General features: G+C 52.6%; 1 protein-coding gene across 1 annotated transcript in view; it reads right to left on the bottom strand.

Annotated features, from left to right (window-relative positions):
- Positions 1-2,399: 2,399 nt before the first annotated feature.
- Positions 2,400-15,514, bottom strand: part of HDHD5 (haloacid dehalogenase like hydrolase domain containing 5) — a 29,193-nt gene continuing 16,078 nt past the window's right edge. Inside the window, exons 4-9 of the mRNA XM_032963327.2 lie at positions 14,976-15,069; positions 12,362-12,395; positions 10,800-10,974; positions 9,441-9,629; positions 8,434-8,725; positions 2,400-7,890 (exon numbers count right to left, since the gene is read on the bottom strand). Of these exons, the coding sequence (XP_032819218.1) occupies positions 7,732-7,890; positions 8,434-8,725; positions 9,441-9,629; positions 10,800-10,974; positions 12,362-12,395; positions 14,976-15,069 (943 nt within the window). The 3' untranslated portion in view covers positions 2,400-7,731. The remainder of the gene's footprint in view (positions 7,891-8,433; positions 8,726-9,440; positions 9,630-10,799; positions 10,975-12,361; positions 12,396-14,975; positions 15,070-15,514) is intronic.

The following is a 15,514-nucleotide window of genomic DNA, read 5'->3' as shown; positions in this document are numbered from 1 at the left end:
CTTTCGGTAAAGTCACGTAGAATGAGAATAAAATAATAAATTGATCAAATAAAATAATAAAATAATATTCTCACGACGTTTCGGCCACAACACAAGCGGCCTTCATCAGGTGAAGGGAGCGAGACTGTCTGGTAGGACACTCCAGTGCTGTCCTACCAGACAGTCTCGCTCCCTTCACCTGATGAAGGCCGCTTGTGTTGTGGCCGAAACGTCGTGAGAATATTATTTTGTTATTTGATTTTATCAATTTATTATTTTATTCTCATTCTACGTGACTTTACCGAAAGAACCAAAGAAGAAAAATAACTATTGTTGTAGTTTTTTGTTATTACTACTCTTGTAGTTTTGGTTCTTTTCTTTGAACCTATCTACGTGACTTTACCGAAAGACCCAAAGAACATGAATGTTTGCGTAATTTGCCCTAAAAAGAAAAGGGCAGTACAGTATTGTTAGTCCGATATCCGTAGGGCAATAAAAGCATATCTCAACATCGAATCAATCCACTGCTGGATAACGGCCTCCCCACACCGTATCGGCCACACGAGGACGTTTCTAGACTATACTTCACCACGCCGGTGAACGCGAATGGGAGAATGGATGAGGGTGGTTAACAACCGGTTTCAGCTTTCACTCGCCACTGATGGGAATCGATCGAATTCAGGTCGACGGGTTCATAGCGCAGTGCGCTAACCAGTGCGCCACCGCTCGACCCGACACGCATCATTGCGTCTGCGGAAATGCTGCCTGGTGTTATTCGCCTTCTACGAGCGCTGCGAATGATGCAACGTTGCTCAGAAATGTCAAATTAAAGTTCACCGCGGTCGTCACGAGCTGAGCGACATCATCAGTGTTTGATGTCCAGCTTGTGTTTGCGTGCGTGCCTGCACGCGTTTGTGCTCGCTGACAGCACTTGCCCCCAACAGTCTGTTCAGGCTATACGGGTTATCTTTGTCTTTGTGTGTTCTGGCCACACCACCCCCCTCGTGCACAGTGAAGGTCTTCAGAGGTGCTCGCTAACAACACTTGCGTCAACAGTCTGTTGACGATTTACGGGGGATCTTTGCCAGCCTGTGACCTTTGACACCTTAGTTCTATTCCTGCTCACGGATAACATCAGTGGCGAGTAATACCTGAACGTGCCCTGTTCCTCCACTGCGTTGATTCGGCAATAAATGAGTACCTGGTGTGCGTATGTGAACATCACCAGTGGAGAGGAAAACTTGGCCAGGCGTGGTGGCCACAGTCACTGTTGAGCCGTACTCTGTGGCCATCAATAGGAGCTCGCTAACAACACTTGTCCGAGCAGCCTATAAGACTGCAAGGGGGGGGGGGGGTTCTTCGTCTGCTGTGTGCCGCTGTGCTTGTAGCGACACCTTGTGGCCCGCCTATGCTCAGCCAAAGCGGTCACAAAATTAAGAGAGGGCCTTGGGAGATATCATAAATTTCCCTTCGCATTTATTTTGTTTTAAGGTGGAGATACATACTCTGTGTCAATGCCAGGAGAAAGACACGCATATGAGAGTACTGCACACTGAAGAAAAAAAACACTTTTAGTAAAGTGGAGGTGCGGAAAACTGTGAGCGGGTAGAATAAGCTACCCCATAGTGTATCTCTCCCCTCTAGCCCTAACCACAATAGCCAGACCATAGCCCTAACCACACCAACCAGCCAGACCCTAGCCCTAACCACAATAGCCAGACCCGAGCCCTAACCACACCAGCCAGACCCTAACCACACTAGCCATCCAGACCCTAGCCCTAACCACACCAGCCATACCTTAGCCCTAACCACACCAGCCATACCTTAGCCCTAACCACACCAGCCATACCTTAGCCCTAACCACGCAAGCCATACCATAGCCCTAACCACACTAGACAGACAATAGCCCTAACCACACTAGCCAGACCATAACCACACCAGCCATCCAGACCCTAGCCCTAACCACACCAGCCATACCTTAGCCCTAACCACACCAGCCATACCTTAGCCCTAACCACACCAGCCATACCATAGCCCTAACCACACTAGCCAAACCCTAACCACACGAGCCACCCAGACCCTAGCCCTGACCCTAACCAACATTGGTCTAACGTTCTATGGCTTCTGGGCAAGTACACAAACTCTAGTGAGTCCGTCTGTACGGTTGGCTACGTACGGTGCGACAGCGGTTCAACATACATACAGAGGGCATCCTTAATGTGACCTCTAACACAGTTTGTTTAGCGAGGTGAGAATTCAAGAGAGCAGAGAGGGGGACCGGCCCTATGGGGGCGCCAAGACTCAGAGGGTGATGTCGGAAGAGAGCCGCTTCTGCAAACCCCCTCCTCCATCCAACATCAAACTCCACTCATCGACCCCTTCAGCCCTGAAAAAAAAAATAGCGGAGAGAGGACACAATGTATGTTTGTAAATTTCCGTGGCCACTTTGCCGTCGGTTTATTTGCACTTTGCAAATGCTTCGCGTTGGATGCGCACGCGACCGAGGTCAACTGCAACCGATCTCCGTGACTTTACCGAAAGAGACTTGATTCGAAGCTTTCGTGACTGCAGGAATTACTCTTTGTTTTTTTCGGTAAAGTCACGTGTAAATAAGAAATAATAAAATAACATAATAGCGTACGACGTTTCGGTTGCAACACAAGCAGCCATCATCAGGTACAGAAGAGCTAAATTTACGAGAGGAAACACATAACCCCACATGTATATACAGACACACAAGTAGGCGGGAACTAACACAGATACAACAGGGGACACGGAGAGAGAATCACACCAAACAAAACAGGCTTTAGCAAAATTTACCGAAAGACCCAGAGAATATGAATTCCTGCTGTCACGAAAGCTTCAAGTCAAAATATAAAAGATTGTGGGGGGGGGGGCAGGGGGGTTTCGTGTTTAGTTTTGGTACCCTTACCGCCCGCGCCTCCGATTGTCACCGTTGGCTACGTACGGTGCGAAAGAAGTTCAACGTACAATCGGCGTTCTTCATTGCAAGGCCCGCGGGCCCGCGGGCCCACTTGCATCACCCCCCCCCCCCATATCATCGTCGTGTTGCTGTCAAACCCCCAACAAAGTTTTCAAATGTTCGGCGGCCCACACACTGCCGACGATGTCTTATCGGCCAAAGTGAAGAACTCTGGCGAACAGCAAGTGCAGAGTGAATAGGTCGATCGGTGCTGATGGTGACTGATCAACACAATTGATTCCTGTCCAGCCGTGACCATGTTGTGACTTGGGGGGCCTGGCTGTGGCGTCTGTTGTCGCGGGGCAACCGCGTTGGCAGTGTCGTCGAGGTGATTTGGGTTGTTGTTGTGTCGTGGTTGTTGTTGTTGTGTCGTGGTTGTTGTGTCGTGGTTGTTGTGTCGTGGTTGTTGTTGTGTCGTGGTTGTTGTTGTGTCGTGGTTGTTGTTGTTGTCGTGGTTGTTGTTGTGTCGTGGTTGTTGTTGTGTCGTGGTTGCGCTGTGGACCTGGTGGTTGTTTGGTGCTGAGTGCAGGCCTCCCCACTTCTCTCTCTCTCTCTCTTGTGGCTGCTTGTTCCCTCGCACTGCTGAGCTTTGGAATTCCCTCCCATCGTCACCACCCCATCACCCCCACCCCCCCCAGCTGTTATAATAATAACCATGATAAAGGTTGTTTGGGTTAGATCGTGTAAATATAAATGTAATTTCAGTACGGCGTTTCGCTGGTGATTACACGTTGCGAGTTTACTTTCCAACACACCGGTGTGCAGAACTGGTAACTAACCGGCATGTTTTATTTACGTGACAAACCGTTACTAATTGGCTGTGTTGGGTGGTGGCGGGTTTAACGACACATTTATATTTATGCGATCTAACCCAAAAAAACATTGATTATGCATATTGGTCGTGAAAGCCTACGTGTTAAAACTACATTTCTAATTTCAAGAAACGTAATAATAGGGTTTCCCCCCTTTTTTCTGGCGCCTTTTGGCGTCATCTGGTCTAGCACCAATTGAGTCTAGGCTCTAAAGAAAGCTGTCTCTGGTGTGGACCAATCACGATCAAGGACAATGCCAGTTATATTATCAGTTTTTTGTTTGCATTTTCACTGCAAGTATTGTGGTTAATGCAGACATGAATCCTCGTAAAAAAAAGTTTCAGTTTTCTTGCCAGAAAAAAGGGGGGGAAACCCTATTATTATATTTTGGTACTGGCAAAGGAGGCCCAATGATGTTCAAGAAACGTGTTGACTATATATTCTTGCTTCTTTCGGTAAAGTCACGTTAAAGGGAAACGATAAAATAATAAAATATATATAAAACAATAAAATTCTCACGACGTTTCGACTGTAACACTAACAGTCATCATCAGGTGTGAAAAACCAACGTGACTTTACCGAAAGAACCAAGAATATGAATCACTGCAGTCACGAAAGCTTTAAATCAAAATTTAAACGTGTGGACTGTTAACCATTACAGCACTTTTCTGGTCCTTCCCCCGCACCTCCGATTAGCACGGTTGGCTACGTACGGTGCGAAAGAAGTTCAACATAACATACATATGCATATATTTGCTGTTTGTTGCTGGCTGCTTGGAGCCTTTGGCCATGTGGACATCTATGGAAAAAAGCTTCATAAGCTCATCGGATTCCTCCAGGATAACCGCTCATCAAAGAAACTGAAAATACCCAGAGCATTATATTGGTTTAATGTTGACTTAACAGCTTTCCTGACTGCAGGAATTCACACTCTTTGGGTCTTTCGGTAAAGTCACGTAGACAGAAAATGAATTTTTAAAAAAAAATCACGTTTCGATCGCAACACAAGCAATCGTCTTCAGGTGAACAAAAAATACAGCAGGCAATTCCGCCTGCTGTATTTTTTTTTCACCTGAAATTCAGAGGCAGCAGTGACACGAGCGGTCTTCTACTCCCATCGTGCGTGCGACTCATGTCGACTCAGAGCGACGACTCCAATGTTAAGATTCAGGTGGTCGAGCCCAGATAACCGCTGTCAGGAGGAGCGCGGGAGTGCATCGTCGTGGCTTTGATGTCAATTTCGTTATTGTGTATCGGGGCATTGCGTCCTTACGCACGTTGTAGGGGTCCGTTCCTCGATGAGCACAGTCGCATCACTGCTGGCGAGTTTAGATGGGCCGCGAGGGCTGGAGACGCCGTGAAAAGCTGCCACCTTTTCACACAGCAGTGAATATCTGGCTGATCATGACGACGACGATGATGATGATGACGATCATTTAATAATGCAAAGCAGCTGCTGTTGTTGGGAGGTGCTCTTGAAGGGTGGGGTTGAGAAAGGAGGCGAGAGGTGGGGGGGGGTTGTCACGGACATCGCGGGTTATTGAGAGGCGTCAAGTTTTACAAACTCGACAAATACTCCTCCTGGCAGAAATCCACACGGAGCGAACACCGCTCGCGTCGTTTCGGATGGGAACATTTTAATTCGTCAGGCTTGATGCGAGTACATCCGCAGGGGAGTGCGGGTTGCCCGTATTGCTTCCGTGCGGTTAAAACGATATAAAACACCCGAGCCAAGTAAAGTCCGAACACGGATCACGCGCGTCTATAAATAACGAGGAACGCAAAGGGCGCTACAGCCACGGCGCGCACGGGAAGGAGGGAGAGAGAGAGAGACACATGCTCGAGTCACAGTGGTTCGTGCTTGTTGTTGCACCGTCACCAGACGACGAATGTGCGCGGAGAACTTTCAAATACAGCACGAGGAACGTAAAACAAACGCACGAGGCGTGCCCGTGACTCCCCATCTCGCGCACACGACGCGCACGAGGAAAGAATCGACTCACTTTGACGAAGATTAAAACTCCCCCGTATAGCCTTAGCAGACCGTTGGGGGCAAGTGCTGTGAGCGAGCGCCTATGAAGGCCGACACTGTGGCGCGCGATGGGGTGGGGGTTGGCCAAGACGACGCCCGGCCGCCTTTGTCTCCCCAGTGGCGATGTTTACACACCGCACCCGGCACTCATTTGAGGCCGAGTCGACCCAAGGGAGGTCCAGGACAGGTACAGATAATCGTCACTGGCGTTGGTGGCCGTGAGCGGGAGTGGAACTCGGGACGGCGGGATTGCAGCGCGGCGCGCCGACCGCTCCGCCACCGCTCCCCGCGTGCCCGCACACACATGCAGCGACGTGCAGCGACGTGCAGCAACGTGCAGCAACGTGCACAGTTTGTATCAACGGACGTTGGCGTAGCAGAGCCAAAAAGGTGTGCGACCGCTCAGCTGTCGGTCTCGCGGCGGCCGTGCGTAGAGGCACGGCGCTTCGTCGCGTTGGCAGCACCATCGCCTTGCGGAGTCCCCAAACGAACGGACGGAGAGAAGCGCAAGGCAACGACTTGGGGTGCTGCTGGTGCTGCTGGTGGTGGTGGGGCGTGCGGGTGCGGTTGATGCGCATGCGAAAATATACAGCTCGTCTAGCAGCGGACAGATATACACGTCTGTATGTACACGTGCACGCGTGACGCATGCGCATAAATTAACATCGTAGCGACGAGAGGCGAAACCGTGGCTCCGCGACACGCGGGGCTCCACGTGGGAACGGCTCTCACTGACCCCCTCCTCCCCGCCCGCCCGGTAGCCCTGCCGAGCGCTGGGTAGGGCCAGCCAGCGCCCAGTGGCGCGAGCGAGCGACGAGCGGGCATGCGGTGCAACCGCACTCTGGGGTTCACGGGCCGGAGAGGGAGGGGGGGGGTTACGCTAGAGGGGGGCGCGGTTGGGGAAATTTAGGCAAAGGAACTCCCCACCCCCCCCCCCAAACATTTCATTTCTTGCACCGGGGGGGGGGGCCCATGCCAACCGTGCTACGTCGCCGCTCTCAGCTGCGGCGACGCTTAACGCGCCAAGCGCGGCAGAACGATGGACAACATCAAGGAGACGGAACCTCTTCGCCCTCCTCGTCGCTTGTCCGAGCCTTCGGGACATCATCACCACACGGGGGGGGGGGGGGGGAGGGGGTTCCACGTTTGTTTCAAGCTTCTTCTTCCAACGAAACCCGGGACCCCGCAACGTCTCGTCGCTTACGCGGGGAGACGACGCGATAGGGCTCGGCGTGCGCTCACTCGGCCGACGGCCTTCGGCGTGCCACTGTAGGGGGGGCGGGGGGTGGGGGGGGGCTCTCCGGTGTTCGGCGAGGATCACAGCGGCTCTCGATGCGACAAGAACGAGCGCCTGCCGCGCCAGAATTGCTCGCTCCCTCGCTCGCTCGCTCCCACCGCCAACCTTGGACGAGGGGTTTGCGTTTCTTTGGCGACGCTCGGGCTAAAGGCCTCGGCGCGTGACGTCATCTCGACCGTTCCAACGCCCTCGCTGCAGAGACCGCAGTCTCGCCCAGGGGGGGCCCAGGGGGGGCCCATGGGGGGCCCAGGGGGGGCCCAGGGGGGACCTCTCCAGTGGCAGCTGTCTTTGTGCGGCGTGAGGGTGAACGCAGCCCCGGCCTGCGCCCGAGACGTCGGTATGCCGGTAGGGGGCGACTGGGTGGAGATGGAACCGGATGCTGCCGTCGGATCATCCAAGTCGCCCACGGCAGTGTGGAGCGGCGCGAGGGCAGCGTGGGGGGCAGCACCAGGTCAGCGTGGGGGGCAGCACCAGGTCAGCGTGTGGGCAATGTGAGGGCAGGGTTAGGGCAGCGTGTGGGGCAGCGTGAGGTTCGTGTGAGCGGGCAGGGTGGGGGCAGCGTGAGGGCAGCATTGGGGGCAGCACATTGGGGGGGGGGGGGCAGGGGGGGGGGGGGCGAGCGGCTCGATCAAGCGAGGGTGAAATTCTCCTCGCGGAACACGAGGTCGACGGCGGCGTCGACGTCCGCCACGGTGTACGTGGGCTCCACGAGCTCCGGGTCAAAGCGGAAGTCGCGGTGGCCGTGGAACACCGTCTCCTTCACCGCCTCCGCCGGGTCCGCCGGCACCTGGAGGGAGCGCGCGGTGAGAAAACCCTTGAGGGGATGGGTGGGCAACGTGCGGCCAAGCTGCACGGCTGGCCACCTTTGTCTCCCAAGTGCCAGCGTTCTAAACTATGAAACGCAACCATTTTTTTAAATATATATTTGACCAGGTAAAGTCCCACTGAGCTGCGTAGCTCGCTCGTCGAGCTATCACAAATGATAGCTCGACGAAGTGGCTCATCGCGTGGAAATTTATGGCAGCCGAATACTCTAAACGCGCGCCGATTCTCAACGTGGAAGGAAAAACAAGAGAAAAAATTCCAGACGACCACGGGGAGAGAGAGAGACATGCAAACTTCAAATATACAGGTGTCAGGGTCAAGATCGAACCCACGGTAGTTAAGGACTCGCCAACCGCGGCGCCACACTCCGGGCACTCGTCGCAAGGCTGAGTCCACCTAAGGCGAGGCCCAGGACCGGTTCAGACGATCGTCACTGGCGGCCGTGAGCGGCAATCGAGCTCGGGTCACGCACGCGCGCGCGCACCAACTCGGGTCACGCACGCACCTGCGCGTGGGGGCTGTACACGCCCGTGCACACGAGGATGGAGCGGCACGCCAGGGCTGCGGCCCCGGCGAGCTCCCCAGCTCCGTGCATCGCGTGCCCTCTCGTCGTCCTCGCCGCGCCGTCGCCGCCGCCGTCGCCGGGACGGGCCGGCCGCGCCACGGCCAGCCCTCCGGCGGCCCGGGCCTGCACTCGCTCCGCCACCGCCTGCCGGTCGCCGCGCTCCTCCCGCAGGCTACGCTGCAGGTGGCGGCTGTAGAGGTTGGCCCCGTAGATGTCCGCCATCGGGTTATCGCTGCCGAGGTGGCAATGGTGGGGAGCCGGGGAGGGGGGGTGACCAGCGGCGTTAAGTTTGTTTTATTATAATTACGGAGTGGGCAGTCTCCTGGGAGAAGGAGGAGCGATGAAATCAGCTCGTGGATTATGACTTCTTCTTTTTTTTGTTACTTACTACCACCAGGTAAGGCCCACTGAGCTACGTGGATATTTCCCATAAGCGACCTGGCCACAAACAATAGTGGCTTATCACGTGGAAATGTATAGTTGCAGCCAAATAGTCTGAACGCACGTGGATTATAAATGTGGAGGGGAAAAAACCGGAGGACCCGGAGAGAAAAAAAATGTGTCGTTAAACCCGCCACCACCCGACACAGCCAATCAGTAACAGTTTGTCACGTAAATAGAACATTCCAATTCGTTAGTAGTACAGCACACTCTCACCCAAAAATCGAACCCAAAAAACCTATATTATGGATGAAATTGGTCGCGAAAGCCTACGTGTTAAGCGGGGAGAGAGATATGCAGACTCCGAATATAAATAAACGTTACGGGCAGCGGGGGGTGGGAGGGGGTGGGAGGGGGCGACAAGAGGGACGAAGGGGACCGCTTGTTCTTGCGAGACAAGAGGGCCTGGGCGGATGAGGGCCTTGTGTCGAGGGGGAGGGGGGGGGGTCGCGAGGATCCAGCTGACAAGAGTGAGAGAGGGACACCCCCCCGCGGCTCCCGCTCACCCGATGGCGTAGAGGGTCTTCACCGGGTTCTGCCAGCCCATCTCGCGCGCCTGCGTGCGCACCAGGTACTCGGCATACTGGTACGTCACCTCGCTGGGCTTGCCGATCAGGGCCTCGTACTTGAGCTCCCTGCCCGTCACCTTCTTGTAGATGCTCTCCAGGCACACCATGAACGTGCCGTGACCGAACCTGCGGCACCGCGGAGCGCAAAGCAGGGGGGGGGGGGGGGGGGGGGGCGACGGCGTTCAGGGGGCGACGGCGCGGCGGGTGAACCGCTCGATCGGAGCGTCGGGAGCGGTGGTGGAGTGGTAAGCGCACTGATGCTAAGATCACGTGCTCTCTCCGCCCACCCACCCCAAGACGACACACCCTGGAACAGCTTCAGCAAACTGTTGGGGCAAATGCTGTTGGTGGGCACCTATTAAGGCCAGCACAGCACACGAAGAGGTGGGTGGTGCAGCACTACGCCTTTGTCTCCCCAGTGGCGATATTTTACAAACTGCACCAGGTACTCGTTTGAGGCCGAGTCGACCTAGGGAAGGCCCAGGGACCGGCCACGAGTGGGAATCGACCTCGGGTCGCTGGGATCGTAGCGCAGCGCGCTAACGACTACACTACCCGCTCCTCGACACCACCCTCACCCGTGGCCAAACACTCGCGATGGCTGACACTGGACGGCCAGGCCTTCGTCCGGCAAGTGGATTGACAGAGGGCGGCGAATTATTACTGTTGTCGTTATTCTATATTGCATTATTGTATTGTTACATCATTGCAAAGTTGAACGAACGATGTTCACTTCACCCCCTGCAGCTGCACGAAGGTGCTACCATTCACCGCAATGTAAAAACCAAAAATTGTTATACTATTTACTAATTTATCGGTTAAGGCCCACTGAGCTATAGAGCTCTTTTTCAGAAGCGACCTGGCCACAAATAATCGAAGTGGCTCATCGTGTAGGAATTTATAGCAGCGAGATACTCTAAACACAAGTTGATTCTAAATGTGGAGGGAATAACCGGAGGGCCCGGAAAAAAATCCACGCGACCACGGGGAGAGAGACACGCACACTCCATTCAATAAAGCGGCCATCTGGCTCGGGATCGCACCCATAAACTGCTGCATACCAGGCGAGGTAGTTAACATATCGGCACGGTGGATTAATTATAATCCATTCTTGGAATCGAATAGACAGTTTAAAACCATCTCGCCGGGAGAGTGAATTGCTCCACACTCGTTGTGCAATCCCCTAACCCCTTGGCAGCTATGCCCGCAAGGTGGGAGTGGGCGCTGGTGTGAGGGGGATGCCCACCCAGCACCCAGCACCCCCCCCCCCCCCCAACGATTGTCTGGGATCGTCACCGTGGCATTTTGGCCTCGGCCATCCACATGAGGTCCATGTTGCACGCGAGCAGCGGGAGGTGGGGGTGGGGCACGGCGCGGGCACCCGTGCCGGGACGCCCGTCCGTCAGCAGCACGTCCATCACCAGCTGGAGGTTCGTCTCCCACCGGATTGGCTCCCCAAACAGGATGATCGCTGTCGTGGCAAAAAGCAAAAAAGATTCAAGGAAAATTAAAAGGTCCCTCCGCGGAATTCCCGCGTTACCCTTTTGTTTATCGCTCGCGCTTTGTACCGGGGCTCTTGTCAGAATAAAAAAAATTAAACAAAGATCCCGCCGCCGCCCACTCAATGTGGCCACCGACACACAACAGCGTGGGGGCAAGGGGCCTCAGCGAGCAACTTACGAAGGCCGGGATGCCGCACGGAGCAGTGGTTGTGTGGCTGACACAACCCACACACGGCTGCTTTGGTTACCCGCCCCCCCCCCCGCCAGCAACTAAGCAGTGCTCATGTTTATACACCGAACCAGAAGATGAATCTATCAATCGCCACCGAGGTTAGCCGTGGTCAGAATCAAACCCACCCAGGTCGCGGGGTTCGTAGCGCAGCGCGCGAACCACTCCACACTACCACTGAACACAACATCGCACGCACGCCCGCACAGACGCGCACATGAACAGATACACACGGGGGCATGCTGAGGTGACACACGTCTGCACTCCAGCACTTTGGAGGCGAGGGTTGGTGGATTATGCAGGGATCTGTTAAACTCTCAAATCCACTGGGCTGCGAGAGGAAGCCAGTAGAGAGCTACTGCCGAGCAGGTCCCCAATCAACCATTGCTCAGTGGGGATGTCGCTCATTCTCCTTTGCTGCCCTCGTAGTCTGGAACTCTCTTCCCCCAGTCATCCGTGCTGTTGACTCGCTGCCCCTATTAAAGTCGAGGCTCATGACCTTCCCTCCTATGACTCGCTGCCTCTATATAGACAAGCTTAGCCCACTGTTTCTGTACAGCATCATGAGACGCGCTCCCATTAACTCATCATTGTCTGTTTATATTTGGCGCAAATCAAAACAAACAAAAAACCTTTGGGAAATAAACGCTCATTTTCTAAGGGGACCTGGTTTGCAGCAAAAAATCATGAACAGAACAATCCAAAAACAACTGCAGAGGGGTCAAGTTCCAAATGGCAAGGCCGTGCATCAACACGTTACATCCCGCAAAACGAGGCTGGGAGAACGCATCTCATACCAAGCATATTGCTTGAGAAACAGCACCGAGGTCGGTTAAAAAAAACTTTTAGAAGTGAAATCCTGCAAAGCGTAGTGATAAATTGCACACTTGAATTGCACATTTAGCTGCTATGAAAAAATCCATATTTCATTGTATATGTGGGCATATCTCAAAGACAAAACAAACAAGTAGAAATTACAAGTCATAGCATATTGACATATTAACCGACGGAATACGGTCATGTCTGGTATTAAAAATTATTTCGTGAGGGAAATATTCACGTTTTTAATAATTGCAGGTCCAAACAAACGTCTGAGCATTATTATTGTGTGCCAGCCTTGAAATTACCATCAATCTTTGGGAAATCAGGCGTTGTTGTTGGCTGAAAAGACAAGAACAGAAAATACACTGTGAGTAAAATATTCCGAAACTACCAAACAATGTTGCCAGCAGATCCCATTACAGGCGTCTCCGGTGTAGGACGCGCCCGATTTACAACAGTCCACATTCACGGCGTTTATATAACGCCACTGTGGATCGAATTTCGACGCAGAAACGACACGACGCATCTTCCGACACGACTCCAAATGCATTTTGAACAGAGTCGGTCTGGTTTTCCAACGTGACTTGGCGTGGTGCTTTTATCATACTCAAGTGTTTTTGTGGATTTCAACATTTTAAACCCTGTTAAATGTGCCTGATAACAGATCGGCAAATGATGTTTCTACCGCGTCTGTTGTCTACGGTAAAATAGGGGTCGATTTACAATGGGGTTTCCAGTAACACATTATGTCGTAATAGCAGGGACCGCCCTTTGCTCCACTTTCATCCGAACATCTAAACCCCAAGCCTTCGCCAACCCACGCATTACCAGAGTGGTGAAGCATGGTTAAAAAAAATGTTTTGCCGTCTTCATCCAGCAGTGGGTCGGCAAGCGGCTGAGAATTAATTATATTTAGAAATGGATAACGCCATTGTTTTTAAGGACAATGTACTCACCGCGGAGAACTGTGGCAACGCGACCGCACTCTACAACAACTGGCGCCAAACTGTCCCACACGCCCTCCCGCATGGCCTTGTGGGAGCCTTGGCAACCGATAAAGTTATTTTATTTTTTCTTCCGGTTTCGTTTTGATGACATACGTCATCGGAACGGGAAAAGGTTAAGATCTCATATATTGGCATCGTAAACGCAGTAACAATATTTTTAGTTACAATTATCAAATTAGTGTAACGTGCTCGTTTGCATCTCTTTGCTAGTTTACTGCTGGACGGGGGCCTCCCCGCGTCAAGTCGGCTGCAGGGGTTGTTGGTCAAAAAATCGACCGTGCTGTAGTCGGTGTGGCTTGGTGAAGGGTGTTCAGGGACCGCTACAGATACCACTCGCCACCGACCGTTGGCCATGGCCGCAACTTTAACTCGGGTTGCCAAGTTCAGGGCACAGCGCACTAAAAACACTGACGCCACTGCTCCACCAAAGAATGCTCCGGACCGGTTATAAAGTGAAGAATAAATCTATCAAATTTTGATTTAAAGCTTTCGTGATTGCAGTAATTCATATTCTTAGTTCTTTCGGTAAAGTCACGTTGAAGGGAAACAACAAAATAATAAAATATATATAAAACAATAAAAATTCTCACGACGTTTCGTTTCGACCGTTTGTGTTATGGTCGAAACGTCGTGAGAATTTTTATTGTTTTATATATATTTTATTATTTTGTTGTTTCCCTTCAACGTGACTTTACCGAAAGAACTAAGAATATGAAATAAATCTATCGTCACGATCCAACCACAATCCAACTTCGATATTAGCAAGCCACTGGGAGAAATCTATATATATTAAAACAAACTCAGTTCTTCAGAATTTATTTTTGTTTTTAGTTTGGTGCCCTTCTCCCGCACCTCCGATTAGCACGGTTGGTTACGTACAGTGCGAAAGAAGTTCAACATACGTACGGAAGTTCAAAATAATTGCACTTGATAGCATCGGTGCAGTTAGAGCACTGCGCTATGAACATGCCGACCTGAGCTTTATATACCCAGCCACAGCTAAAGTTTAGCGGCGGTTCCAGTTTCTTTATAAGTGACAATACAAAGTGACTGATATGTGATAACGCACTATGTGAAGTTCAACATACGTACGTGCAACTATCCGCTCCGCTGCGTAAATATCCTCACAAGCGGCCAAGTAAAACGCATCACGGGTACCGCGCGCGTACGCGTGTCCGTCACGTAACCCTGGCGGCTTGTGGTTACATTTCTGGTGCGCACGTGAAGCACATTGCTGCTGGGTGGCGGTCCGACAGTTTTCCCATCTCGGCGAGGTCAAATCAACCTTCCGCAGCACGTGCGGACATCAATGCCGCGGTGCAAAAAAACGCGCCTGCCAGGCACTCGCATCACTGGCCCACTGGTCGTCTAACAATTTATCCGTTCCTCGTTTCAAAACAGCCTCGATGAACGTTCGTCGCACGCAGGCGAAATCGTTGACGCGGCAACGGCCTCTCATTTACCGGTTAGGAAAACAATTTGCTCATGCCAGGGATGGGGCATGGTTGGCACGCCGCACTACATACGCCCCGGTGGGGAGATGTTAACTACCTCGCCCGGTATACAGGAGGTTATGGGTTCGATCTCAAATCCCGATGGCTGTATATGTGCAGTTTGCATGTTCTCCCCGTGGTCACGTGGATTTTTCTCCGGGTCCTCCCGTTTTTCCCTCCACATTTAGAATGAACGCCACCACGCGTTTGGTGAATATTGGCTGCTATTAATTTCCACATAATCCACTTCTTTGTGCAATCATTTGTGATAGCCAGGTCGCTTCTGAACAAAAAGAGCTACATAGCTCAGTAGGCCTTACCTGGTAAAAATATAACCAAAATAAAAACGTAAAAAAATAAAAAAAATTACAATAAAAAATAAAGCTTGTTCAGCGACAGCGAAGCGGCAGCCGACTCACCAGCTCCTTGGGCCTACGGGTCTGGTCCACCATGTCAAGAAGGGGGAAGGCTTCGCGCAGCATGTCGATGGTGACGATCTGCGTGAAGCCCAGGCTGAGAGGGGGGAGGAGGAGGTGGTGGTGGGGGGGAAGGGTGGCTCCGGTTAAGGAGCAAACCGCGTGCGCGAGCGGGGAGGTGGGGGGGGGTACTCACGAGGCAGGGCCGGGTTACAGAGTTACGGGAACGCGCGTGTTGGCATCGGGGCGACGTCTGGTCAACAACTCTACCGCCGTCCTCGTTCCCCAAGGAACATCCCTGAAACTTACTCCGGATCCACGGAGGCTCCGGACCGGATAGCGAACGCTCCAACACCGCGATGGCACCGAGTTATTACGATCGTATATGATTGCAATAACCTCCCCCCCCCCCCCACTCCTCTGATCTTTGCACCTGATAGGCTCACAGTGATAATATCACATTGTTCTATTTAAGACCGGAATCTGAAAGACTTCTAGACAATTCTTGAAAACCGCCTGGTGAAGCTGGTTGTAATCACGAG

Source organism: Petromyzon marinus, chromosome 30, assembly GCF_048934315.1.
Source record: "Petromyzon marinus isolate PM22_M1 ecotype Great Lakes invasive population chromosome 30, UKy_Petmar_22M1.pri1.0, whole genome shotgun sequence".
Lineage (NCBI taxonomy): Eukaryota > Metazoa > Chordata > Hyperoartia > Petromyzontiformes > Petromyzontidae > Petromyzon > Petromyzon marinus.
The sequence above is the reverse complement of the archived record's forward strand: the minus strand, read 5'-3'. Positions and strand labels throughout refer to the sequence as shown.